Source organism: Equus quagga, unplaced genomic scaffold (genome assembly GCF_021613505.1).
Source record: "Equus quagga isolate Etosha38 unplaced genomic scaffold, UCLA_HA_Equagga_1.0 268.1_RagTag, whole genome shotgun sequence".
NCBI classification, from domain to species: domain Eukaryota; kingdom Metazoa; phylum Chordata; class Mammalia; order Perissodactyla; family Equidae; genus Equus; species Equus quagga.
In genome coordinates this window covers 366352-388125 of record NW_025799869.1, presented here as the reverse complement: position 1 = coordinate 388125, position 21774 = coordinate 366352, and the positions used below count along the sequence as shown (strand labels likewise).

At 45.5% G+C, this 21774-nt stretch overlaps 1 protein-coding gene across 2 annotated transcripts in view; it reads right to left on the bottom strand.

Annotated features, from left to right (window-relative positions):
- Positions 1 to 21774, bottom strand: part of LOC124233856 (tyrosine-protein kinase transmembrane receptor ROR2) — a 204642-nt gene that overhangs the window by 7044 nt on the left and 175824 nt on the right. For both annotated transcript variants that reach the window (XM_046651112.1, XM_046651111.1), the window contains exons 5-7: positions 5594 to 5721; positions 1620 to 1934; positions 58 to 303 (exon numbers count right to left, since the gene is read on the bottom strand). In XM_046651112.1, the coding sequence (XP_046507068.1) occupies positions 58 to 303; positions 1620 to 1934; positions 5594 to 5721 (689 nt within the window). The remainder of the gene's footprint in view (positions 1 to 57; positions 304 to 1619; positions 1935 to 5593; positions 5722 to 21774) is intronic.

The following is a 21774-nucleotide window of genomic DNA, read 5'->3' as shown; positions in this document are numbered from 1 at the left end:
GTTTCACAAAGTGCACTCAACAGTCAACACTTTAAAAAAAAGAGAGAGAATACATACTACAAGAGGGTACGTCACACAGTTCCATGCGTACGTTTTTATTCTGCGTGAAGCACCAGGGGCCTTCCATCTGCCCCCCAGGGTTCCGGCAGTAGGCGTGCCCCCCTCCGAGCTCGGGGAAGTCTGCGCTGGTCAGCTGGTGGCTGTGGGGGTGCTGCAGGGCCCACGGCTGGCACTGGTGCCCCGACTTGGTGGTGCTCGCCGTCCCTCTGTAATCTGTGCCCGAGCCGTTGTAGCACTGATGGTCTGCGAGAGAAGATGCCTTAGGAGGCCCACAAACCAAGAGGAAGCAGCCCTCCTCCAGGGCAGAGTGCCCTGTTCAACTACCCCAGGAAGGAATGAGAAACCACTCTGCCTGCATGTACCCAGACTGGAATTCCAAACGACCAGAAGATTTTACGTAACTTCCAAGAAAAGCAGTATTAAAAGTAATGACTTAATATTAAGTCCCAAGCCCACAAATTAAACTGGGGGTGCATCAGGGACTTATATGGGGATGAAACCCCATCAGGAATTATTCCCTGACCCTAAAACCACCCCTCGGTGCCCGCCAGGCACCCCACTCCAGAATGAGGATATCAACTCCAACTCCTGCTCACTTGCACCAGAAGGAAAATCGAGCTGCAGGAGGGAAGACAAACTCCACGGCCTGGCCCGCAACCTCAGATGTCCCCTTCGGTGCCCAGCGAGGATGCCGGGCTCAGCCACATGTGAGCAGAGCCTCATGTGTGCAGAACCACATGTGATCAGAGCCTCGTGTGAGCACAGCCTCGTGTGAGCAGAGCCTCATGTGAGCAGAGCCTTGTGTGAGCAGAGCCTCATGTGAGCAGAGCCCATGCATTGTTCCACCTCCACCAAGGAGACTCGGAAGATTCTCGGAGCCAGACCTAGGGGGTGTGCACTTGCTGAACAACGGTTATGGTGCTTACCAGGTGCGGGCACTGTTCTAATAACTTTCTAAATAGTAACTCATAATCTTCATTGCAACTCCTGAGGTTAGCAGTTACCATCCCCATGTAATAGGAGGAAACTGGGATTTAGGCAACTGGTCCAAAGTCACACCAATCCTGCAGCCAGGATTCGGACGTGTGGAGTGGGTCCGCAGCCCAGGCTCCAACTGCCCTGATCAGGAGCCTGGCCATATCCCGGAAGCCCCAGTCTGGCCAAAGAAGTGAATACAGGCCATGGCCTCGAGGAAGGTGGCCTCCTCCTGTGTCCCCCTCAGGGAGGCGGCACCCCTGACCTGGTCAGTGATGAGCCAAGCTGTGGACCGCAAGGTGGGTTGGGAAGCCAGCGCTGCGGGCACTCCCATCTTAGAGAAGTGGTCTGAGGCCTGACAGGCAGAGGGATGACTTGAGTCCCTAAGATAGGCTGTGGGGGCTGGGCTGGGGTGCGCGCCTGGAGACAAAGGGATCGGACACCCTTGTTCGTAAGCCCCACGTGACTGCCCGACTGGAACAGGGGCCTGGGCTGTGGGGCTTCCTGGGACAGAATGGGGTCCCCAGGCTCTAAGGAGCACGACTCAGGGGCCCAGATGGCGGCGCGGGGCGGGGGGCACTCACAGCGGCCCAGCCTCTCGGCCGGGATGCCGATGCGCATGCAGTTTGCTGCGGCCGGGCTCTCGGGCATGGGCAGCGCCTCGCACTTGGGCAGCTGCAGGCGCATGAGGATGAGCGGGTTGGAGCGCGCGATGGTGTACTCCTGGCGGCACAGGTCGCTCTCCAGCACCTCGCACTCGTCGCGGCACAGCTCACGCGGCTTGGGCGCCCGGGAGCGCGCGTCGCACAGCGGAAACACGAAGTGGCAGAAGGATGGGATGGCGAACTGCGAGCACTGGTCCGACAGGTGTGTGGAGGTGCCGATCATGGTGAAGGCCGCTGCGGGGGTGAGGCGGCGAGGCTGGCGTCAGGGCACGGTGGGCCGCCACTCCGGAGCCCCGACACCCGACCCGGCGCCCCTACCCCCATGTCTCACCTGTGCCCCCGCCCCACCTCCCCCTCCCCCCGCCCCAGCACCCCCCAGCCCTCCACCCTGTCCTCCGCCACCCCAGAGATGCTCTCCCACCAGCAAGGTCCCGGGGAGAATATGAGCTGCCCTGAGCTGCACCAGACGTAGAAAGTCCTTCACTTAGAAATGTCAAAGTGGAACAAAGAGGAAAAACTAGACCCAAGATCTCATCCAGCTAGATGCTTCTCCCATGACAAGAAGATTCTGATTTCAGACCCCAAACCCGCTTCCTAAGCCCTGCTATGAACTGGGGGCTGGGGCTCTGCAAGCCAGGACAGCAGGGGAAGCCTCAGGGCTGGGCGACTTCTAGAAGGAGATATCAGAGAAGAGGCCCAAAGACCCAGCCTGGGTCGCCCCACATCCCCGTCTGCAAGCGGACGATGCAGCAGCCTGGAAGGGCACCCAGGGGATGAAAAGAGTGCCTGAAAGACGGACCATCCGCCCTGCGAAGTCAGTGGTGGCGGAGTACAAGGATGGGAGTGGCAGGAGGTGAAGCGGCCTTGGGTGCAGTGCTGGGGGCACCCAGAGACAGCTGGAGGAGGTGCACAGTGGGGAGACGCAGAGTGGGGAGAGGGCGGGGTTACACATCAGGGAGAGTTCTGTGTAAAGGGGGGCAGAGAAGCAGCCGTGGCAGGAGGGTCTGGAGCCACCGAGGGCTGGTTTGCTTTTCAGGGGCAAGACGTCACAGGATGGACATCTGCGTGTGATGGGAATGAATGCAGAGAAGAAGGACCTGACATCTGCTCTGGAGAAAGGAAGGGGTTGGGGGCTGCAGGGACAAGGTCTAGGTGGGGGAGGGGGCAGGGTTGCTGTGGCAAGAGGGAAGGCCCCGCGCTCGCCCTTTCCTCCAGGCTGTGCAGCCCGGGCTCAAAGGAAGGCATCAGACACCCCGCCCCCCTTTGCCATGTGAAGCACCTCTTTCTAACCATCTGATCTTGGGCAGTGAAAGGAAGAGAGGCCCCTTGGCCTACCCCCCCCCCCTCGCTGAGAGGGGAGAAAAGCCAAGTAGTTCAAATTTAGCCCTGGGACGCCCCTGCTCCACCCATGACTTGTAGTGCCATGCCCGGTGCGGCCAGCAGGTGGCGCTGCTGGCCCCTCATTATCCCCAGGAGACCCCGCCAGGTTAGACGAGCTGGAGCAGGCGCCCAGTTTCGGCCCTGCCTCATTATTAACTACAGGACTGTCCCTCACTCAGTCCTCTCTGGGCCTGTGTCTTTATCTGTCAGGTGATGTGTTGAGCCTGCACACTGGGGAATGAAAGCCCACATGGAGCCTATAAAATGGCTGCTAAGATGAATGGTCAGGGAGGGTCTGGTAACCGCCTGTGTCCATGCACTGCGGGCAGTGCCGTGCGCCGGGCACTCTGCGGCGTGCTGGTAACATCATCCTTAGTGCTCCTGGCCCCTTCTGGCCAATATTAAAATTGAGGAACAGAGAGGTAAGAGGTTAAGCTGCAGGGTCTCTTGGAGTTGGCCGAAGACCCAGGTTTGAAGCCACTTCAAACCCCTCACATTGTGGAGATGGCCTTGACCCCCAGGCAGGGAAAGATTGTCTAAGGAAGCCAAACCTGGCGTGGCTTTTGGGATAATCAACCCACAGGATACCACGGCTGACCCTTTTAGAATTTCTCCTCCTCCCCCTGCCCTCAGAATGCATCACAAGAGAGCTTCTTTCTGAGAGTTCACTTCTCGGCACCGGGGAGGCTGAACAACTGAGGTCCTGGCTGTCGTCCACCCTGCACGTCCCTCTGAGGCTTCCTGTGGCCCATTCCCTGGGAAGCTTCCGGAGTCCCGGGAACTAGTTCTGATAAGCAGGCTCTCTAAACAGAACCTCTGCCTTCACAGTCAATACAGAGTCTAAACCACAAGTCAGTCCAGAGCACCTTCAAATTGATTTTTTTAAAAATCCACAAATCTAGAGAATGTTCACCCTAAATTTTTATCTAAAAAGTGCTATGAAATTAGTCTGCTTAGCTATCTGAGTTGTTCCATCCTTTAAACAATTCCTGAAGAAATAACGGAGAAACAATCTCGTGCCTTGAATCAGTGTTGGCCCATTAGCGGGAGGTAAAGTTAATTCTGGAGTCTGCGGCTAGTATGTTGAAAGACGTTTAGGAAAGAACAGAGGATGTCAGAGGGCATGGCTGGGATTAAGGCGATAACCAACTTTTTACTTTAATGAAATTAAAACTGAAGAGAAAAATCGAGTGGCTGCTTTTGGTAAGGGTGAATGTTGTCTGCTGTGACCCATTTCGGTTCTATGAAATCTATGTGTGCATATACTAAGTCAGACGTAAAGCAGTCTTTTTACTGTGTGTTGTGGTCATACAGGTTTGAGAAGTTCTACTTTAAGTGGCATAGAAAGCTTTCCCAATGAGAGATACCAGTGTTTCAAAACATTCTCCCAGTGGACCAGGACGCTGCCTTCCGGGATCCTCCAGGTCCCATTACTGCCCTTCCATTTCTCACTGCACACCGGGCCCCGCCCTCGGGGGCTCCACAACCAGGGTCCAGACAGCCCCCTCCGTGACCATGACCTCAGACCCTCCAGACTGAGGGTGAAAAACGAGGCCAGTGTTCCAGGCGGATCCTCCTTCTTGCCCCTTACGGGGCCGGGCTGTACCAGCCCCAGCAGAACCTCCTGGGGAGCTGGCATCAGGGGTCAGCCGGAGAGCCTGCTGGGCGGCCGGGGTCAAGAACTACTGTGTAGAGAACCCAGCTAAACTAGGACACCTGTCGTCTTCCCACGATTTTCCTTGTTCCTTGCAGTGTGGAGAGAAGAAGGTGTGTGTTTGTGGGGACAGCAGAGACAGCAGGTCTAATGCATTTTCTCACTTTTCAAGGAATTTCCCCAAAGACAAGGTGGGAAAGTTGGTGTGTTGAGAGCTACCAACCAGAGATGGTGACTCCTAGAGAGACAGAGAAGGAGCAGCATCATTGCTAAATGACCTGCTTCACTTCTCACGCCGTGAGGCAGGCGCCTGAACACCTGGGAACCGAGGCTGACGCAGAGCTGAGTTCACTGCAGCATCCCCACGCACGGCCGAAAGCCTGCAAAGCTCACTCCGGGACAGCTGACACCAGGCCTGTGTGTCTTTCAACCCAGCACACTTCAAGAGGGCACAAGAGTCAGGAAAGGCAGAACAGAGAAGTCAGGCAGAGTGAAGGTCCTGGGCGCCGGCCTGCCTGCACCAGGGTGGCAGCCCCGGGCCAGGACACCCCTGTGATGCAGTGAAAAAAGGCAGCTCAGGGCTTCGGACACACGCGGACCTCATTCAGCATGTTAGGAGTATATTCTAAGCCATCTGCACTTGCTAATTTGAACATACAAACAGCAACATTTTAGGACAAACCATGGTGGCAACTGCAGCTACTCCTAAGAAAGGTCTCTGACTTTCTATCCAAGAGACGTGGAACAGGGGCTCCCGGTCTGGGAGTAACCAGACAAAACACACAAATGGGACCCTCTGTGCGGCACAGGCAGCTGCACCCATGCGCACTGCCTCACAACGCAGGTCTGCGGCTCCTACCTGTGATTCGGTTTTCAATCTCCCCCTGCATCTGGAGGGAGTCCACGTAGATGGTCCTGTTCCCAATGAAGCGTGCACAGGCGATCCCCCGGTAAGGCTGGCAGAACCCCTCCTCATGGTAGTCGTCTCTGGGAAAACACACAGTCTGTAAGCACGCCGGATGGTGTAAGTATCCCCGATGGTTTTTTTTCTTTTTAAATCCAGCATCTTATGGTCTAGCCATCCTGGTTCTTGGTCTTTACCCAAATGAACTGAAAACGTATGTGCACACAAAAACCTGCACACGGATGTTCACAGCAGCTTTGTCATAATTGCCAAAACTTGGAAGCAACCAAGGTGTCCTTGGGTAGGTGAATGGATAAACTGTGGTTCATCCGGACAATGGAATATTATTCAGCACCAAAAACAAATGAGCCATGAAAAGACATGGAGGAACCTTAAATGCACATCAGTAAGTGAAAGAAGCCAGTCTGAAAAGGCCAATCCTGTATATTCCAACTCTATGACCGTCTGGAAAAGGCAACACTATGGAGACAGTAAAAAGATCAGTGGCTGCTGAGTTGGGGGCTGGGAATCAGGGGAAGATGGGCTCCAGAGGACTTTTAGGGCAGTGAACTACTCGGTATGATGCTGTAATGGTGGACACTCGTCATACATTTGTCCAAACGCAGAGAATGAACATCACCAAGAGTGAATCCTAATGTAAACTGTGGACTCTACTTAATAACAATGTATCCACATGAGCTCATCAGTTGTAACAAGCACCACACCAGAGCAAGATGTTACTAATAGGGGAAACTGTATGTGTAGATGGCGGGGAACATGAGAACTCTGTACTTCCTGTTCAATTTTTCCGTAAACCTAAAATTGCTCTAAAATATAAAGTCAGTTAACTTAAAAAAATCTAGCATCTTTAAGGAGGGGACATGAACCGGGGAGGACTAATTGAGTGTGAAAGATGGCTTATAAATGTGAAGTGTACATGTGGGTGGGGATGTGTTCGTGGGCATGTGTGTACAAATACACACAGACGGCTAAACATCAACACGGCTCATCTTCCCCTGAAACTACATCAGAAACACTACGGCACGTGCCCATAAGCTTTGGTTGTTTGCAAGCAAGGACTTTATGAAAACGATGATAATTCAGAAGCTGTGTCCTACCATCAGATTGCAGGAGAGTAATCTGGGACAGAGAAAAGCAGGGGAGGGGATTCCACAATGTCTGGCCCTCAAAGAATCTGCACAACGAGATGTGCTTATCCTACAACAGGGGTGTGACCCCGTCATTGCCACGTAGCACAGACTACGTGCGTACAGACGGGGGACAGAAGGGGGAGACTCCCAGAAGCAGCAGCCCTCCCTCTTGGCCCCACAGTTTGACCTCCCCAGCCTGCAGGGAACAGCCTGCACAGGGTCCCGCTGGAGTGTGTAGCAAACTCTTTCTGGTAGAACCTGTTGATCTTGCCTTCAGCCGATGGAATCAGTCATTCTCAGTACCTAAATGCTTTTCAAAGTGGCCGTCAGGATGCTCCAAGGAGCCAGTAAAGGTGGGCCACAGCAGATACATGAGGGCAAAGGAGAGGGGGCCTGGGCTCCCAGGACAAGCTTCTGACACTGTGCCTCAGGCCTGCAATTAAGTCACCTACTTTCTAGCAAATCTGCAACCTGCGCATTAGCCTAACGCCACTTGTCATTCCACTGTACACTGATTCAGACCATCCCCAAACGCAATGTGTGTTGTGTGCAATTTAACCAAATGGACTGAAAAATCCCCATGTTAGCTCTCTCGAAAATGCAAAATCTGGTCGCTTGTCAAGGGGTCTGGTGGGACATGCCCTCTGCAGCCGCCCCTGGCTCCTCCCTCCACTGCTGTCTTCTCAGCCTCTGAGGAAAACCTTTCTTTCAAAGAAAAGAACCTGGAGCCATAAGTAATCTAAATAAGGAGACTCCAGTGTCAACAAGAGCTGGATGCCCTTTCTTGCAAGCTCACTGGCCATTATTTCTTTGGGTCAAGGATGTTTGAAATGTAGTTTGAATAGGCAAGCACGCGTGCTAACAATACACACCCAGCCCACCCCTCTTCACTCTTTGTGAGCTGGAGTTAACTGCTGATTAAATTAAAACCAACGCCACACTTGCCAAACACACAGACACAAGTGCAAGTTGCCCCTGCCCCGTGTGTGTGCTCCGTGTCACTGCAAACTGGGCTCGGGGTGCCTGCCCCGGGGTGTGTGCTCCGTGTCACTGCAAACTGGGCTCGGGGTGCCTGCCCACCATGCCAAGAAAATCATTACGATGCATGATGCCTGTGCTCTGATTAACGTGAGCTATGCCGAGGGTATGGGATTTGATTCAGTCAGTGCCTCGGGGTGACCCCGCAAGAGTGAGCAATTTCTTCTCTCTATTCAAGAGTCAAGGAATAGAAAAGCTTGGTCCCTCGCTGTGGGCTTCTCCCTGGCCACTGTCAGGTGCCCACAGGATGTGGAGAGTAACAGAGGTGGAGGGAAGACATGCTGAGAAGGGGCTCAAGGCCATCACATCTCATCCACAGCTTGCTCTGCTCCGTGGGCTTCCGATCTGAATTTTAGGTCCAAAAACACAAACTGAAGTGGCTGGAAAATGACATCCTTAAGGTTTCTAAGTTTTCAGAAAGCAAGTGGGAATTACTTTCTAGTTTCAAAAAGAACAATGTTTTATCTTTACCTGGTATAGTGTGGGACCTCTGGAGAGTAACAGAGCTGGAGAAAGTCTGTAAAACCAGTCACTTAGAGACCAGAGCACTGACACACAAGAGCCGTCTGAAAATCCCTTAACCCGCGCCAGTGAAACAGACGTGCTCACCACATCACACAACATCCATGTATGGCAATTCAATTTGGGAAATCTCCTACGTTCCTCATGCTGCAGGCACTGATCCAAGGCCGAACGACACAGATGAAGAAGAAATTTACACACCAACAAGTTCACGGTCATGGAGGAGTCAGAGAGTAATAACCACAATACTGGTTTAAAAAGGCATCAGGAAAGGAGGAGGAGACTGAGAAGAAACGGGGAAGGGCCATCATGCTGTGACAGAAAGTGCTTCTTCACGAAGGGACGAGAAGATGGTGGGGCCGACTGGTACCCGCCCCCGCAGTGGAACACGCTGAAAATAAACACTGGTTTGAAGAAAAGCTTAGAAAAATTCCTAGATGTAAATAATGAACGACCTTTAAAGCGAAGTAGGCTCCTTTATAGCTGAAAAGTAACCAAAGTCGGAATTTAAATGTAGTTACACATGGTGTAGGAAGGTCACTTTTTCCCCCAAACAGTTTTTTTGTTAAAAGTGGTAAAACCATTTTCACAATTGTTGTTCCTGTTATGAAAGGGTCTGCCTGTAATAAACAGGCTGCTTACCTGAATGAAGCAGAGGGAGCTACATCTCCAATTTAATGGAGGGCAGAGCAAAAGCACAAAGAAAAAACTGAAATAAACCACTTTAACAAAGCCTGAGGCTAAACTCCATAAGCTTCAGGAGCCCTGACAGTAACCTAATGGGCTGCTGCAACAGAACCCTCCTCAGAGGAAGGTAACGAAATCTAGAGTACAAACCACAACGTCTACTATACAATAAAAAATTACCAGACATGTGAAGAAACAGGCAAATATAACCCATGGTCAAGAGAAGCAAACCCAAAGATGACCCAGATGTTAGACTTTGCAGACCAGGACTTTAAGGAATTGGAAGGATGGAAAAGAGTGCATGGAACAAAGTATAATGAGGACATGAGTAATTTCAGGAGAGATGGAAACCGTAAAAGCATCAAGTGGAAGAAGTGAAACACACAATCTCCAATAAAACATTCACTGGATGGTATTAACAACAGATCGCATAAAACAGAAAAAAAAAATCAGTAAACTTGACAGGTTAATAAAAAATTTCCAAACTGAAAGAGAGACAAAAAGATTTACAAAAAGTAAATAGAGCCTGAGTGATCTGTGGGAAAGTACAAGGGATCTAACTTATGTGTAATCAAATCCGGGGGGAGAGCAGAGATGCAAGGAGTTGAAAAATTGTTTGAAAAAGTAATGGCCAAAATTTTTCCAAATTTGATTAAAAAACAGTAACACACTGATCAAGGAATGTCAGTGAAAAGCAAGCAGGATAAATACAAAGGAAATCACACCTACTCACATCACAGTCTGCCTGCTGAGAACCTAGGATGAATAGAAAAAGGAGATGTGACAAATAACAGCTGACCCCTCATCAGAGACAATGCAAATCGGAAGACAAGGGAAAGACGGCTTCAGTGCCCTGGCAGAGAAAATGAACTGTGAACCCGGAATTCCATACCCAGCAAAAACACCTTTTCAATGAAAGGGTCTATTAACCAAAAAAGACATAAACATGAATGCACCTAATATCAGAGCTTCAAAATATATGAGTAAGACATGAACAGAACTAGAGGACAAAACAGAAAAACCCACAATTATAGACGGAAAATTCCAATACCTGTCCCTCAGCAATTAATGGAACTAGGCAAAAAAATTAGTGAGGAAACAGCAGTGGAAACATTAGGTCAAGCACCCCTTGACCTAATGGACATTTGTAGAACAGTACCCCCAACAAGACAGCGTACACCTTTCAGTGTACATGGCCCGTCCACACAGACAGACCATGCGCTTGCCACAGGTATCTCACAATAAATTTAAAAGAACTGGAACCATAAATCTCTGATCACACAAAATTAAATTAGAAATCAATAAAAAATATATATTTAGAAACTCTCCAAATATGTGGAAATTAAATAGCACACTTCTAAATAACCTTTGGGCTCAAAAAAGAAAATTCAAGGAAAATTAAATTTTAAATGGAACATGAAAATATGAAAAATGAAAAAAGGATACTAAAAATTTGTGTAAAGCAGCTAAAACAGTAATTAGAGAGAAATTTATAGCTTTAAATGCTTAAATTAGTTAAGGTTTCACACCTTAATAATTTAGAAAAAGAGTGGCAAATTAGACCAGAAGTCATTAGAAAAAAAATACTAATGATGACAGCAGAAATCAATAAAATAGAAAACAAACAATATAAAAATCAGTAAAGCAAAAGGTTGCTTCTCCAAAAGATTAACAGAATTGATAACACCTAGATTAAGAAAAAGAGAAAACACACATTACCAATATCAAGAATTCACAAAGGGACATTACCAAAGACCCTACAAATGTTAAAAGATAATAAGAAATATGAAGAAACATAAGAACATAGATCCAACAATTTAGAAAAAAATGACAAATTCCTTGAAAAACACAATACACCAAAATTAGTGCAAATAGAAATAACAACTCAGAATAGCCCTAAATCTCTAAAGGAACTTGAAGTTATAATTAAATATCTTCCCACGATTAAAACTCCAGCCCCAAATAACGGGAACAGTGAACTCTGTCAAACATTTAAGGAAGAAACAGCAGCAATTTAATACAAACTCCTCCCACAAATACAGGAGTAAGAGATACTTTCAAATTCATTTTACGATGCAAGCATAACCTTGATACAAATACCTGGCAAGGATGTCCCAAGGATATTACAGACCAATATGCCTCCTGATCAAAGGGGTGACATGCTCCACAAAACAGCAGCAAACTGGACCCAACAAAATAAAAAGACACCACAGAAATGGGTAATGGACCAACTGAGTTAACCCAGGAATGAAAGGCTACTTCAACATTTAAAAGCCAATCATGGAAAACACAGAGACAGAAAAAGCATGTAATAATCTCAGTTGATAAAGAAAAAGCATTTGACTACACTCAACACTCATTCATTATCAAAACTCTCAACAAACAAAGAAAATAACCTTCCCAATCTAATAAAAAGGGCACCTATGAGAAGCCTCGGTATTCATTGTATGAACACCTTACTTAATGGTGAAATAAGGAATGTCTTCCCCATTGAAATGGAAACCAGACAAAGATGCCTGCTCTTACCACTTCTATGCAACACTGACTGCTGTAGAGGTCCTAATCACTGCTATAAGGAGACAGACAGACAGATGGTGGATAGATGGATAAATGGCTTAAGACTGGAAAGGAAGAAATAAAACTGTCTTTACTCATTATGATATCATAATTTACACAGAAAAATCCTAAGGAATATCTTTAAAAACTACTGAAACTAATATGGATTTAGTAAGGCCACAGGAAAGTCAATATAATCAATTGTATTTCTATACGTGAGTAACAATTAGCAAATGAAATTTTTAAAAAATATCATATACAGGGGCCGGCTCCATGGCCAGGTGGTTAAGTTCGTGCACTGGGCTTCGGTGGCCCAGGGTTTTGCCGGGTCAGATCCTGGGCGTGGACATGGCTATGCTGAAGTGGCGTCCCACAGAGCACAGCCAGAGGCACTCACAACTAGAATACACAACTACGTACTGGGGGGCTTTGGGGAGAAGAATTAAATATATACATATCATACACAATAACATTAAAAATACACGAAGGAGTAGTCAAATTCAAAGAGACACAAAGTAGAATGGTGGGTGCCAGGGGCTGTGGGGAGGGGAAAATGAGGAGTTAGTGTTTAATGAAGACAGAGTGTCAGGAGGATGAAAAATTTCTGGAGATGGATGTGGTGATGGTTGCACAACAATGTGAACGTACTTAGTGCCAGTGAATTGTACGCTTACAAATAGTTAAAATGCTTATGAGTAAACTTAAAAAAGAGGTACAAGACCTCTACACATTTAAAACTTCAAAACACTACAGAGAGAAAGGAAAGAAAACCTAAGTAGAAATATATACCATGTTCACGGGTTGAATACTCAATCGTTTTAAGATGTCCATTCTCCCAACGTGCAATACCACCCCATCAAATCCCAGCAGGACTTCCCCACAGGTTACTTTTCATTACAATAGGAAAATAGCTATATAATGAGAAAGTGGATCTTAACCAAAAGTGAGTAAAATTCGTATCACCAATAAGGGGCAAACTGACATCACGCACCTCCAGATGCGACACCCTGGGAAGGAAACATCATTTATGTACTATTTCAGTCAAAAACACACAACCAGAATCTAATCACAAGTAAACGAAAGCCGAACCCAAATGCAGAGACATTCTATACAAGAAGTGCCCTGCACTCAACCAAAAACGTCACCGTCACGAAACATGGAGGAACTGCTCCAGATTAAAGGAGACCAAAGCAACGTGATGAGGACCCCAGACCGAGGCAAGGGGGGATCTAAACAGCATCCCTGGGACAATGAAAGAAACTGGAGTATGGATGGCAATTCAAAGACATATCTCCTGAATTTGAAGCTGTTGGTCTGTGAGGAAATACCACTGATCTCAGGGAAGACACACTGACGTATTAAGGGGCAAAGGGGGGTATGAATGCAACCTACTCTCAAATAGTTCAGAAAAAATAGTAATTACAAATACGCATGGAGGAAATGATAAATCAAATATGGCAAAATGATAAAAATTGGTAAACCCGGGTGAAGACCACACAGGATTACTTATTACTATTTGTATAACTTTTCTGTAGGTTTGAAATTATTTCAAAATCAAAAATTAAAACATCCCAGTAGGCACTTTTTCCAGGAACTGACAAACTGATTCTAGAATTTATATGCAAGTGCAAAGGAACTAGAATAGCGAAAAGATCATGAAAGAGAAGAAGAGTGATCTATACCATCTGATCGTAAGACTTACTGCAATGTAATAATTATCAAGACAATGTGGTATTGGGATGTAAGAACAGATCAAGAGAACATGATAAAGAATTCCAAAATAGACCCTCACATACGGTCAACTGATTCTCAAGAAAGGCACTAAGGCATTCAAGGGGGACAGGACAATCTTTTCATAAACGGTGCTGGAACAAGTGGATAATTGTATGGGGAAAAAAAAATGAACTTATACCCGTTAGTTCACATCATACACAATAATTGCTTTTGAGATGGCTCATAGACCTAAACACAAAAGTTAAAATTATAATGCTTACAGAAGGAAACTAGGAGAATATGTTTATAATACTGAGGTAGGCAAAAGCAAAGACTTCACAGACATGATGCAGAAAAGAGAAAAATGATGAATTAGACTTATCAAAATTAAATTTTCCTGCTCATCAAAAGACAGCATGAAGAAAATAAGGAGGCAAACGGCAGGTTGCGGAAACATTTCATATATCTGACAAAGGAACTGTATACACAATATATAAACAACTCCTATAACTCAATAGGAAGACAAACAACACAGTAAAACTGGACAGAAGGACTAAGAGAGACTTCACGAAAGTGTGGCCTGAAAAGACGGTCCCTGTTTTAGTGGCTGAGGAAATGCAAATTAAACCACCATGAATCATCAGGACACAAGACACTAGAATGGCTCAATTAAATGACTGACAGTATCAAATGCTGGTGAGGGTGTGGAGCAACTGGAACCCTCATACACTGCTGGTAGCAGTGTGAAGTGGAAAGACCTCTTTGGGGAAGGGTTATGGCAATTTCTTATAGATTTTATATATACGCTTACCATCTTACCCAGCAATCCCACACCTAGAATTTATTCTATAGAAATGAAAACACGTTCACAAAAATACTTGAACACAAACGTTCAAAGCAGCTTTATTTATAATTGCCCCAAAGTGGAAACCCAAATGTCCATCAACAAGCGAACAGATAAACCTATTGTAGTATCTTCATACAACTGAATACTTGTCATCGGTAGAGAAGAATAAACTGCTGTCCATGCAACCACAGGAAGACTCTGTGAATTTTTCCTTCACATTTAGTGAAAGAAGCCCGACCTAAGAGTCTGCCAAGAGAATGTTAGCAGCGCAAGGCAGGAATTTTTAGTTTTTGTCTGTTTCACTCATTGTTGTTCCCCAACACCTTGAACAGGGCCTGGCACATAGTTGGTCCTCAACATAAATTTGTTAAATGAATGAATGATTTCCTTGAAAGTCAGACACCATGCTTTATACTTATTTCTACTTCCAAGATGAAATACTCCTAGCATCCAATTATACTGATGTCATATTAGACACGGCAATAATGTCCACTTGGCCCAAATGAACACATCCAACATCAAAATCGTGTCATAAAAACCCAAGTTTCAGAAAGAACCTTTTAGAAACACTGGCTTTTGCCACGGCCATCTCTAAGGCCAGGATCACATGAGGTGGTCGGGGTGGGGGAGAAACAGTGGCTCCAACGTTACCGGGAAGTAAACACTATTCTCTTCTACTGTGTTCAGGGGGCTGGTCCCTCCCAGGGAAACCTCGAAAGGTTGCTATTTCCTTGGGTGGCTTTGCAGGTCGGTGTGTAAAAAGCTCTCATCCATGCATAACAGCGCACAGCAGCTAACACATGGGCTCCAGTGAAGACGAAAAGACTTAGTGGGAGCATTAAATGTGTTCCTACATGTCAAGTGCTAACGTTATCATTACTGCTAAAGTGCAGACATTTTCATTGTGTCACTGTGGTCTGAATTAAGGATAGCGTGTGTGTCTTCTCTAATCACCACTGATTGTTTAGACACTTACTGCTTGTATCACATAATACTAAAATGAATTAAGTTTTATCTTTTATTCCAGTTGCACACTATGGGATTTAAGGAGAGTTACATTTTCTAGAAGACAGAACCTATTATATAAGCTGAAGTCAAGGAGAATAAAAGTTAGGTTGGCTTCTCTCCTCCTCCCACCTCGACTGATTAGGTTGGTGTTTAATGGCTTTGAGGTCAAATGCTAAATGTCAGCCTTTTGCCTGAGTTCGTTTGCTTACCAACCATAAGGCAGATTGGTTCCCCTGAAGTCATTTTTAATTACTAGCTTGTCAGTTGGCAGTTTCAGGGTTTTTTTTATAGTGCTGTTTTCCTGTAATTAGGATAAAGTTTGAAGCAGACTTATGACAACTCCCCAAAAACAGCAATGGAAGGAGTTCGAGGTAGAAGATGGCGAAGTTCCATTCTGACTCGCAAAGCATGAGGTGCCTGTGAGTCATCCGCCTGGAGATGCCCACTACGAGGCTGAATTTGGGGGCCTGGAGATGGGGAGATAAGTCAGACTTGGAAATGGAGACTCCTGGGTCATGAGCGTACAGGTGGAGAATGGCCAAAGCCTTACCTGCAGTTTGTGAAGTTAGCAAATAAGAGGGCTCAGGACATGGCCCCCAGGAAGGTGATTTCCCAGAAGCCAATACCATAATTAACATAAGTTTTAATTGTGCAAAAGAACAACACACTTTCCTTTAAGCAGCTGTTTCTTGAAGCATATTATACGTGCACATACTTGTGGGCCATGAGGTTGGCCCCGGATAACAGGAAACAGGGGAGCTCTGATGCTCAGGCTCCAGGGAGCAGCCCCGACCCTACCAACCCCAACCTGCCCTGCCCCCCCACCCCACCGCCATGCCACCAGGCTGCCCCACCAGGGTATGTATGGTCTACAATGATGAAAATGATCCACTTTTTCCAGGAGCAGGTAAAAATGAAACCCATGTATGAAACGTGAGACACGGGACCTCGAATTAATCCCCTCACATTACCCAAACTGCTACTTGAGTAAGCTCGAGTAACTCCCTCTTTGAACCTACATCTGTGGAGAAACAGCCTGTTCTTAAAGCTGTTGTTCTCCAGACACCATCCTCACCCCCTTTCAAAGGGAATGGAAGGAAAAACAATGTTTAAATGGTAGTAGATGCCTTAACCTCCGAGGATTTCTACCCCCCACCTCCCTCCACACATACAAACTGACGTCCACCACACTGCCGGCGTCCACGAGTGTGGACATGTGAGGGCAGCAGCCGGGGAAAGAGAGCGACAAGCTCAGAGGGACTGAGTCATCGCAGCCAAGCCTGTTCCCGTTTCAGAACCAACAAGAGCACGTCCGGACGTTCCCTCGCTGTACACAGGGGTCAGCCAAGGCTCTGTCATCACCCACTGTTCCCAGTCTCCATCTGCAGGTACGGGACACACCACTAGACCAACAATGAAAGAGCTCTGACCGCTGTGCAGTTTCTCAGGAAACAGCCCAAGGAGGAGTCACAGCGTAGGACACACTGGTGATACTCCAGCGACAAAGAAGGAGAACCTGTGGGTGATTCTGTTTTAGGCTCACTGATTTTCTCTCCTTCTGTCTTCGTTTTGGTCAACTTCCAAAGGTATAAAAGAGGAAGAGGGCAGCCCATGAAACACAATCACAGTCAATGGGAAGAAAGAAATCATGGCCACAGAAGGACACCCGCCAATGGGCTGCAGCCTCACACCACAAGGCATCCGATCAAAGGTCATCTGCCAGCACAAAGTTCACAGGTCAATTCAGCAGCACGTTAAAAGAACAACCCACTCAGACTGAGAAGAGTTCAGTCTAGAACTGGAAAGTTACTCAGTAATAGGAACTCTGTTACGTAACATAGTGTTAACACGTTGAAAGGAGAAAAACTACACAATCACCTTTGCAATTGAAAAAGTAGCTCAAAAATGAACTTCTATGCAATTCCAATCAACATAAAAACATAAAATTCATACATATGAGTAAAAGACAGTGGTCAAGATAATTTAGAAAAATGCTACAGTAATAAGGTGGATGTATCAGTCAGCGCAGGCCGCATAACAAACACCACAGACTGGGGAACCTAAACAACAGTGCTTTCTCACAGCGCTGGAGGCTGAGAAGCTCCCTATCAAAGTGCTGGCCCATGCTCCTACTCAGTCCCTGGCTTGCAGATGGCCACCTTCTCGCTGTGGCCTCACATGGCAGAGACAGAGAGGGGGAGAAAGAGATCTCTGGGGTCTCTTCCTCTTCTTATAAGGACACCAGTCCTTCTGGATCAGGGCCCCACCCTTATGACCTCATTTAACCTAATTACCTCCTTAAAGGCCCAGTCTGATACAGTCACATGGGAGGATTAAGGCTTCAATATACACATCTAAGGGGACACAATTCAGTCCATATCAGTAGGTGAGGCTATTTCTTTACATCTAGCAAGATACATTATTAAGCTATTCAGGCTAGAAGATGATGGTATTATTCCAGGTACAGAAGCTACTGGAACAGGATAGAGAGCCTAGAAGCAGATCCATATGTAAAGAAATTTCACATATTACAGAGGTGACATTAAACTTAGTGATCACAGATGAGGCTATTCATTAGATGGTGCCAAGGCATGAGGCCATTGATGTAGAAAAATATTACAGTAGAACCCTGGCTTATACCAGCATAATAATCAATTCTAGAGGGAGTACAAAATTGTATCTAGAATATGTTTTAAAATCTTTGCAAATCAATAAGAAAAAAAATAATCTAATGAGAAATGGACAAAATATAGTCTACTCTGGTTATTTGCACTAGTTATTTTCTATAAAGTCACCACAAACACTGAACTAGCAAATACTGCACCACAGCTCTTGGAGAAATACAGAGACAGCTTTGTGCAAGTCTGTGATTATAATGTTTTCATCAGCCAATCCATGCATAACCCGGGTTTATGTGTGTTTCTGTTTAAAGACGTCTTATTTAATGTGTCCATGATTCACGCACACTGAGCTCACGGCCAGCAGCGCTGTGACTCATCCTGGACGAAGCTCATCCAACACATGGTCTCTCCACGAGCCCATCACAGCCTTCTCGCCCTCGGGAACGCTAGGCAGCACTCAGCACCATGCTGGGGGCCATTCTAAACAGCGAAATCGCCGAGAAAAGCACAAAATGTCAACAGACCGGGAAAAGGACACTTGTTTCCAATAGGGGGGCTGAAACAGGAAGGCCGGCCTCAGCCGGGAACGTGCACTTCGGGCCACTCAGATTTTTCCCTGCCCTGCACACGCCCAGAAGTGACCATGAAAATACCCTGAGTATTGATTTTGGGATTAACAAAGAAATTCTAGTAAGAGAATTTGCAAGTTTGGAATCTGCAAATAAGGAGGATAGACTGTATACAAATGGGCAATTCAATGGCTATTAAAACAACAAAAATATGTTCAACTTCACTATTTACTGGTGAAATCTAATGTAAAATTACCATGACTTACTATTTGACACCCAAGACTTTGGTGAAATTTTAAGTTCTGAGAATCTGACGTGCTGGAAAATGTGGGGAAAGAACTTTTGCTTTGCTGGTGTGACTGTGAATTCCATAGCCACTCTGGAGGGCGACCTGGCCAAACCTGGTAGAGGTGGGAGGTGCATGCCTGCAATTCCACTCCCAGATCTCTGATGCTGGAGGACTCAAGCCACAGGGACAAGGAGAAGGGACATTCACACCAGACGGTCAGTATCAGTGAAAACAACCAACCTTCACTCAGCAGGGACAAGCACGATTAAGTGGGACTGACTCACAGAACGGAGTACGGTCATCCCCCCTTATCCCTTGATGGGGGATACATTCCAAGACCCCCAGTGGACTCCTGAAACCGTGGAGAGTACCGAACCCTATATATACTGTGTTTTTTTCCTATACGTACATACCTATGATAAAGTTTAATTTATAAAACAGGCACAGTAAGAGATTAACATCAATAACTAATAATCAAGTAGAAAGATTCTAACAAGATACCATAAAAAAAGTTACCATAGATCTCAGCAATCTCAGCATATGATTATTTTTCTTTCCATATTGAGAACTTTCACCTTTTCACTTTAAGGAAGTACTTTACAATTTCTCTTTGGCATATCCAAATTGCCAGCATCACTACTCTTGAGCTTTGGGGCCAGTATTAAGGAAAATAAGGGTTACTTGAACACAAGCACAATGATGCTACAACAGTTTATCTGATAACTGAGGAGGCTACTACGTGACTAACTGGCGGGTGGCATATACAGTGTGGATCTGCTGGACAAAGGGATGATTCGTGTCCCGCCTGGGACGGAGCAGGATGGTGTGAGATTTCATCACACTACTCAGAATACTGTGCAATTTAAAACTTACGAATTGCTCATTTCTAGAATTTTCCATTTAATATTTTCAGACTGCAGCTTACCATGGGTAACTGAAGCTGTGAAAAGCAAAACCAAGGATAAGGGGGGATTACTATATGTACATTCATTAAAATGAACTTACCCTACATATTTTAACATGGACTTGCAGACTGGAAAACCCTCTTCATCAACCTTCAAAAAAAATGTACTTATATGCTATTCCTAAGAGATCTACATAGAACACAGAAAGTTTGAAGAAGAAAGTAGGACAGGAATAGTAAAAGAGGTTCCTGGAAAATGTGAATAAAAAGAAAGCAGGTGCAGCATTATGATTGTTGGGCAAAAGTGAATTCAAGGTGAAAAGCATTTAAAAACAAAACAAAAGCTATACAACTTCACACCTATAGGTATTTAACAACATACACACAAAATAAAAAGAAAAATAGAAAACTGATAGAAATTGGTAAAGCCAGAAGACCTTGGATGACTTTCACACATTTTCAGATATCTGTAACCCATGTGGACAAAAAAATATAGACACTTTTAATAATACAGTTAACATATGTGATGTAATATATGAATCGAGATCTGTGTGGCCACCATCAGAGTACATTTATTTTTTGAAACAAGAGGAAATATTCACAAAGATTGACCACATCTAATGGGCCACAAAGAAAATCTCAACAAATTACCAAAAGTAAAATACACCCCAAATTCACTGATAATAATGTAACAAAAATAACAAAAAATAAAAGCCTATGTGCCTGGAAGGGAAACAGATGTCGCCAAAATGGTATTCAGAGGAAACTTCATAGTCTTAAATGCATTTGTTTGAAAATTTTAAATGGCTAAGAAAAATTACTTTTTCAAGAAGCTAGAATGACATAAAAGATCATTTGAACCACTGCATACACATCGGAATGGCTCAACTTAAAAAGATTGACCAGGGGCCAGCCTAGTGGCATAGTTGTCGAGTTTTTGCACTCCACTTCAGCAGCCCAGGGTTTACAGGTTTGGATCCTACGTGTGGACCTACACGCCACTCATCAAACTATGCTGTGGCGGCATCCCACATACAAAAAGAAGAAGATGGGCTTGGATGTTAGCTCAACGACAATCTTCTTCAAGCAAAAAGAAGAAAATTGGCAACAGATGTTAGCTCGGGGCTAATCTTCCTCACCAAAAAAAAAAAAAAAAGAAAAAGAAAAAAGATCGACCAGACCAAATGTTAGTGAACATGTGCAGTGACCACAATTCTTCCACTTGCCAGTGGAAGTGCAAATTACCTTAGAAGAAGATCTGGTATTTCTTACAAAGCTCAGCATACACATACCCCAAAGGAGGCAATTCTACTCCTAGGTATTTACCTAACAAAAATGAAAATATATGGCCACAAAAAACATGCATGAGAATATCCATAGCAGCTTATGCATCACAATCAAGAGATGCAACCTGGTGTCCATCAAAAGGAAAAATAGATAAAGCAACTGGTATAGTCCTTTGATGGAACACTATTCAGCAATAAAAAGCAGCAACCTACTGATACACGTGTAACATAGATGAATCTTGAAAACTTTATGTTAAGTGAAGGAAGCCAGGCTTAAGTGGCTATGTGTCTTAAGATTGCATTTCTTCTATGAAGTTCTAAAACACGTAAAACTAGTGTATGGTAGAAAAAAATCAGAACAGTAGTTGCTGGGGAGGTAGGGTGCTGACTAGGAATAGGAAGTTGCATGATAGAACTTTCTAGAGTGATAGGAATGTTCTCTGCCTGGAGAGGGGTTTGGATTGCAGAGGGTTTTGTACTTATTGGACCTTATTAATGGAATACTTAAGATTTGTGCATTTTGCTGTATATAAGTGTCTTTTTTTTTTTAAAGATTGGCACCTGAGCTAACATCTGTTGCAAATTTTTTCTTCTTCTTCTTCTCCCGAAAGCCCCCCAGTACATAGCTGTATATTCTAGTTGTACGTCCTTCTAGTTCTGCTATGTGGGGTGCCACCTCAGCATGGCCTGATGAGCGGTACTAGGTCCATGCCCAGGATCCGAACCAGTGAAACCCTGGGCTGCCAAAGCGGAGCACACAAACTTAACCACTCGGCCATGGGGCCGGCCCCAGTATATAAGTGTTAATTCAAAAGGAAGAAACAAGAATAGTACACAGATATTGAACGCTTGTTAATGATTTCCATACTGAAACATTTCAGGATAAGTATACAAACATCTGCAACTTACAGTGAAATGAATCAAAAAGTGAGAGGGATTGATGGA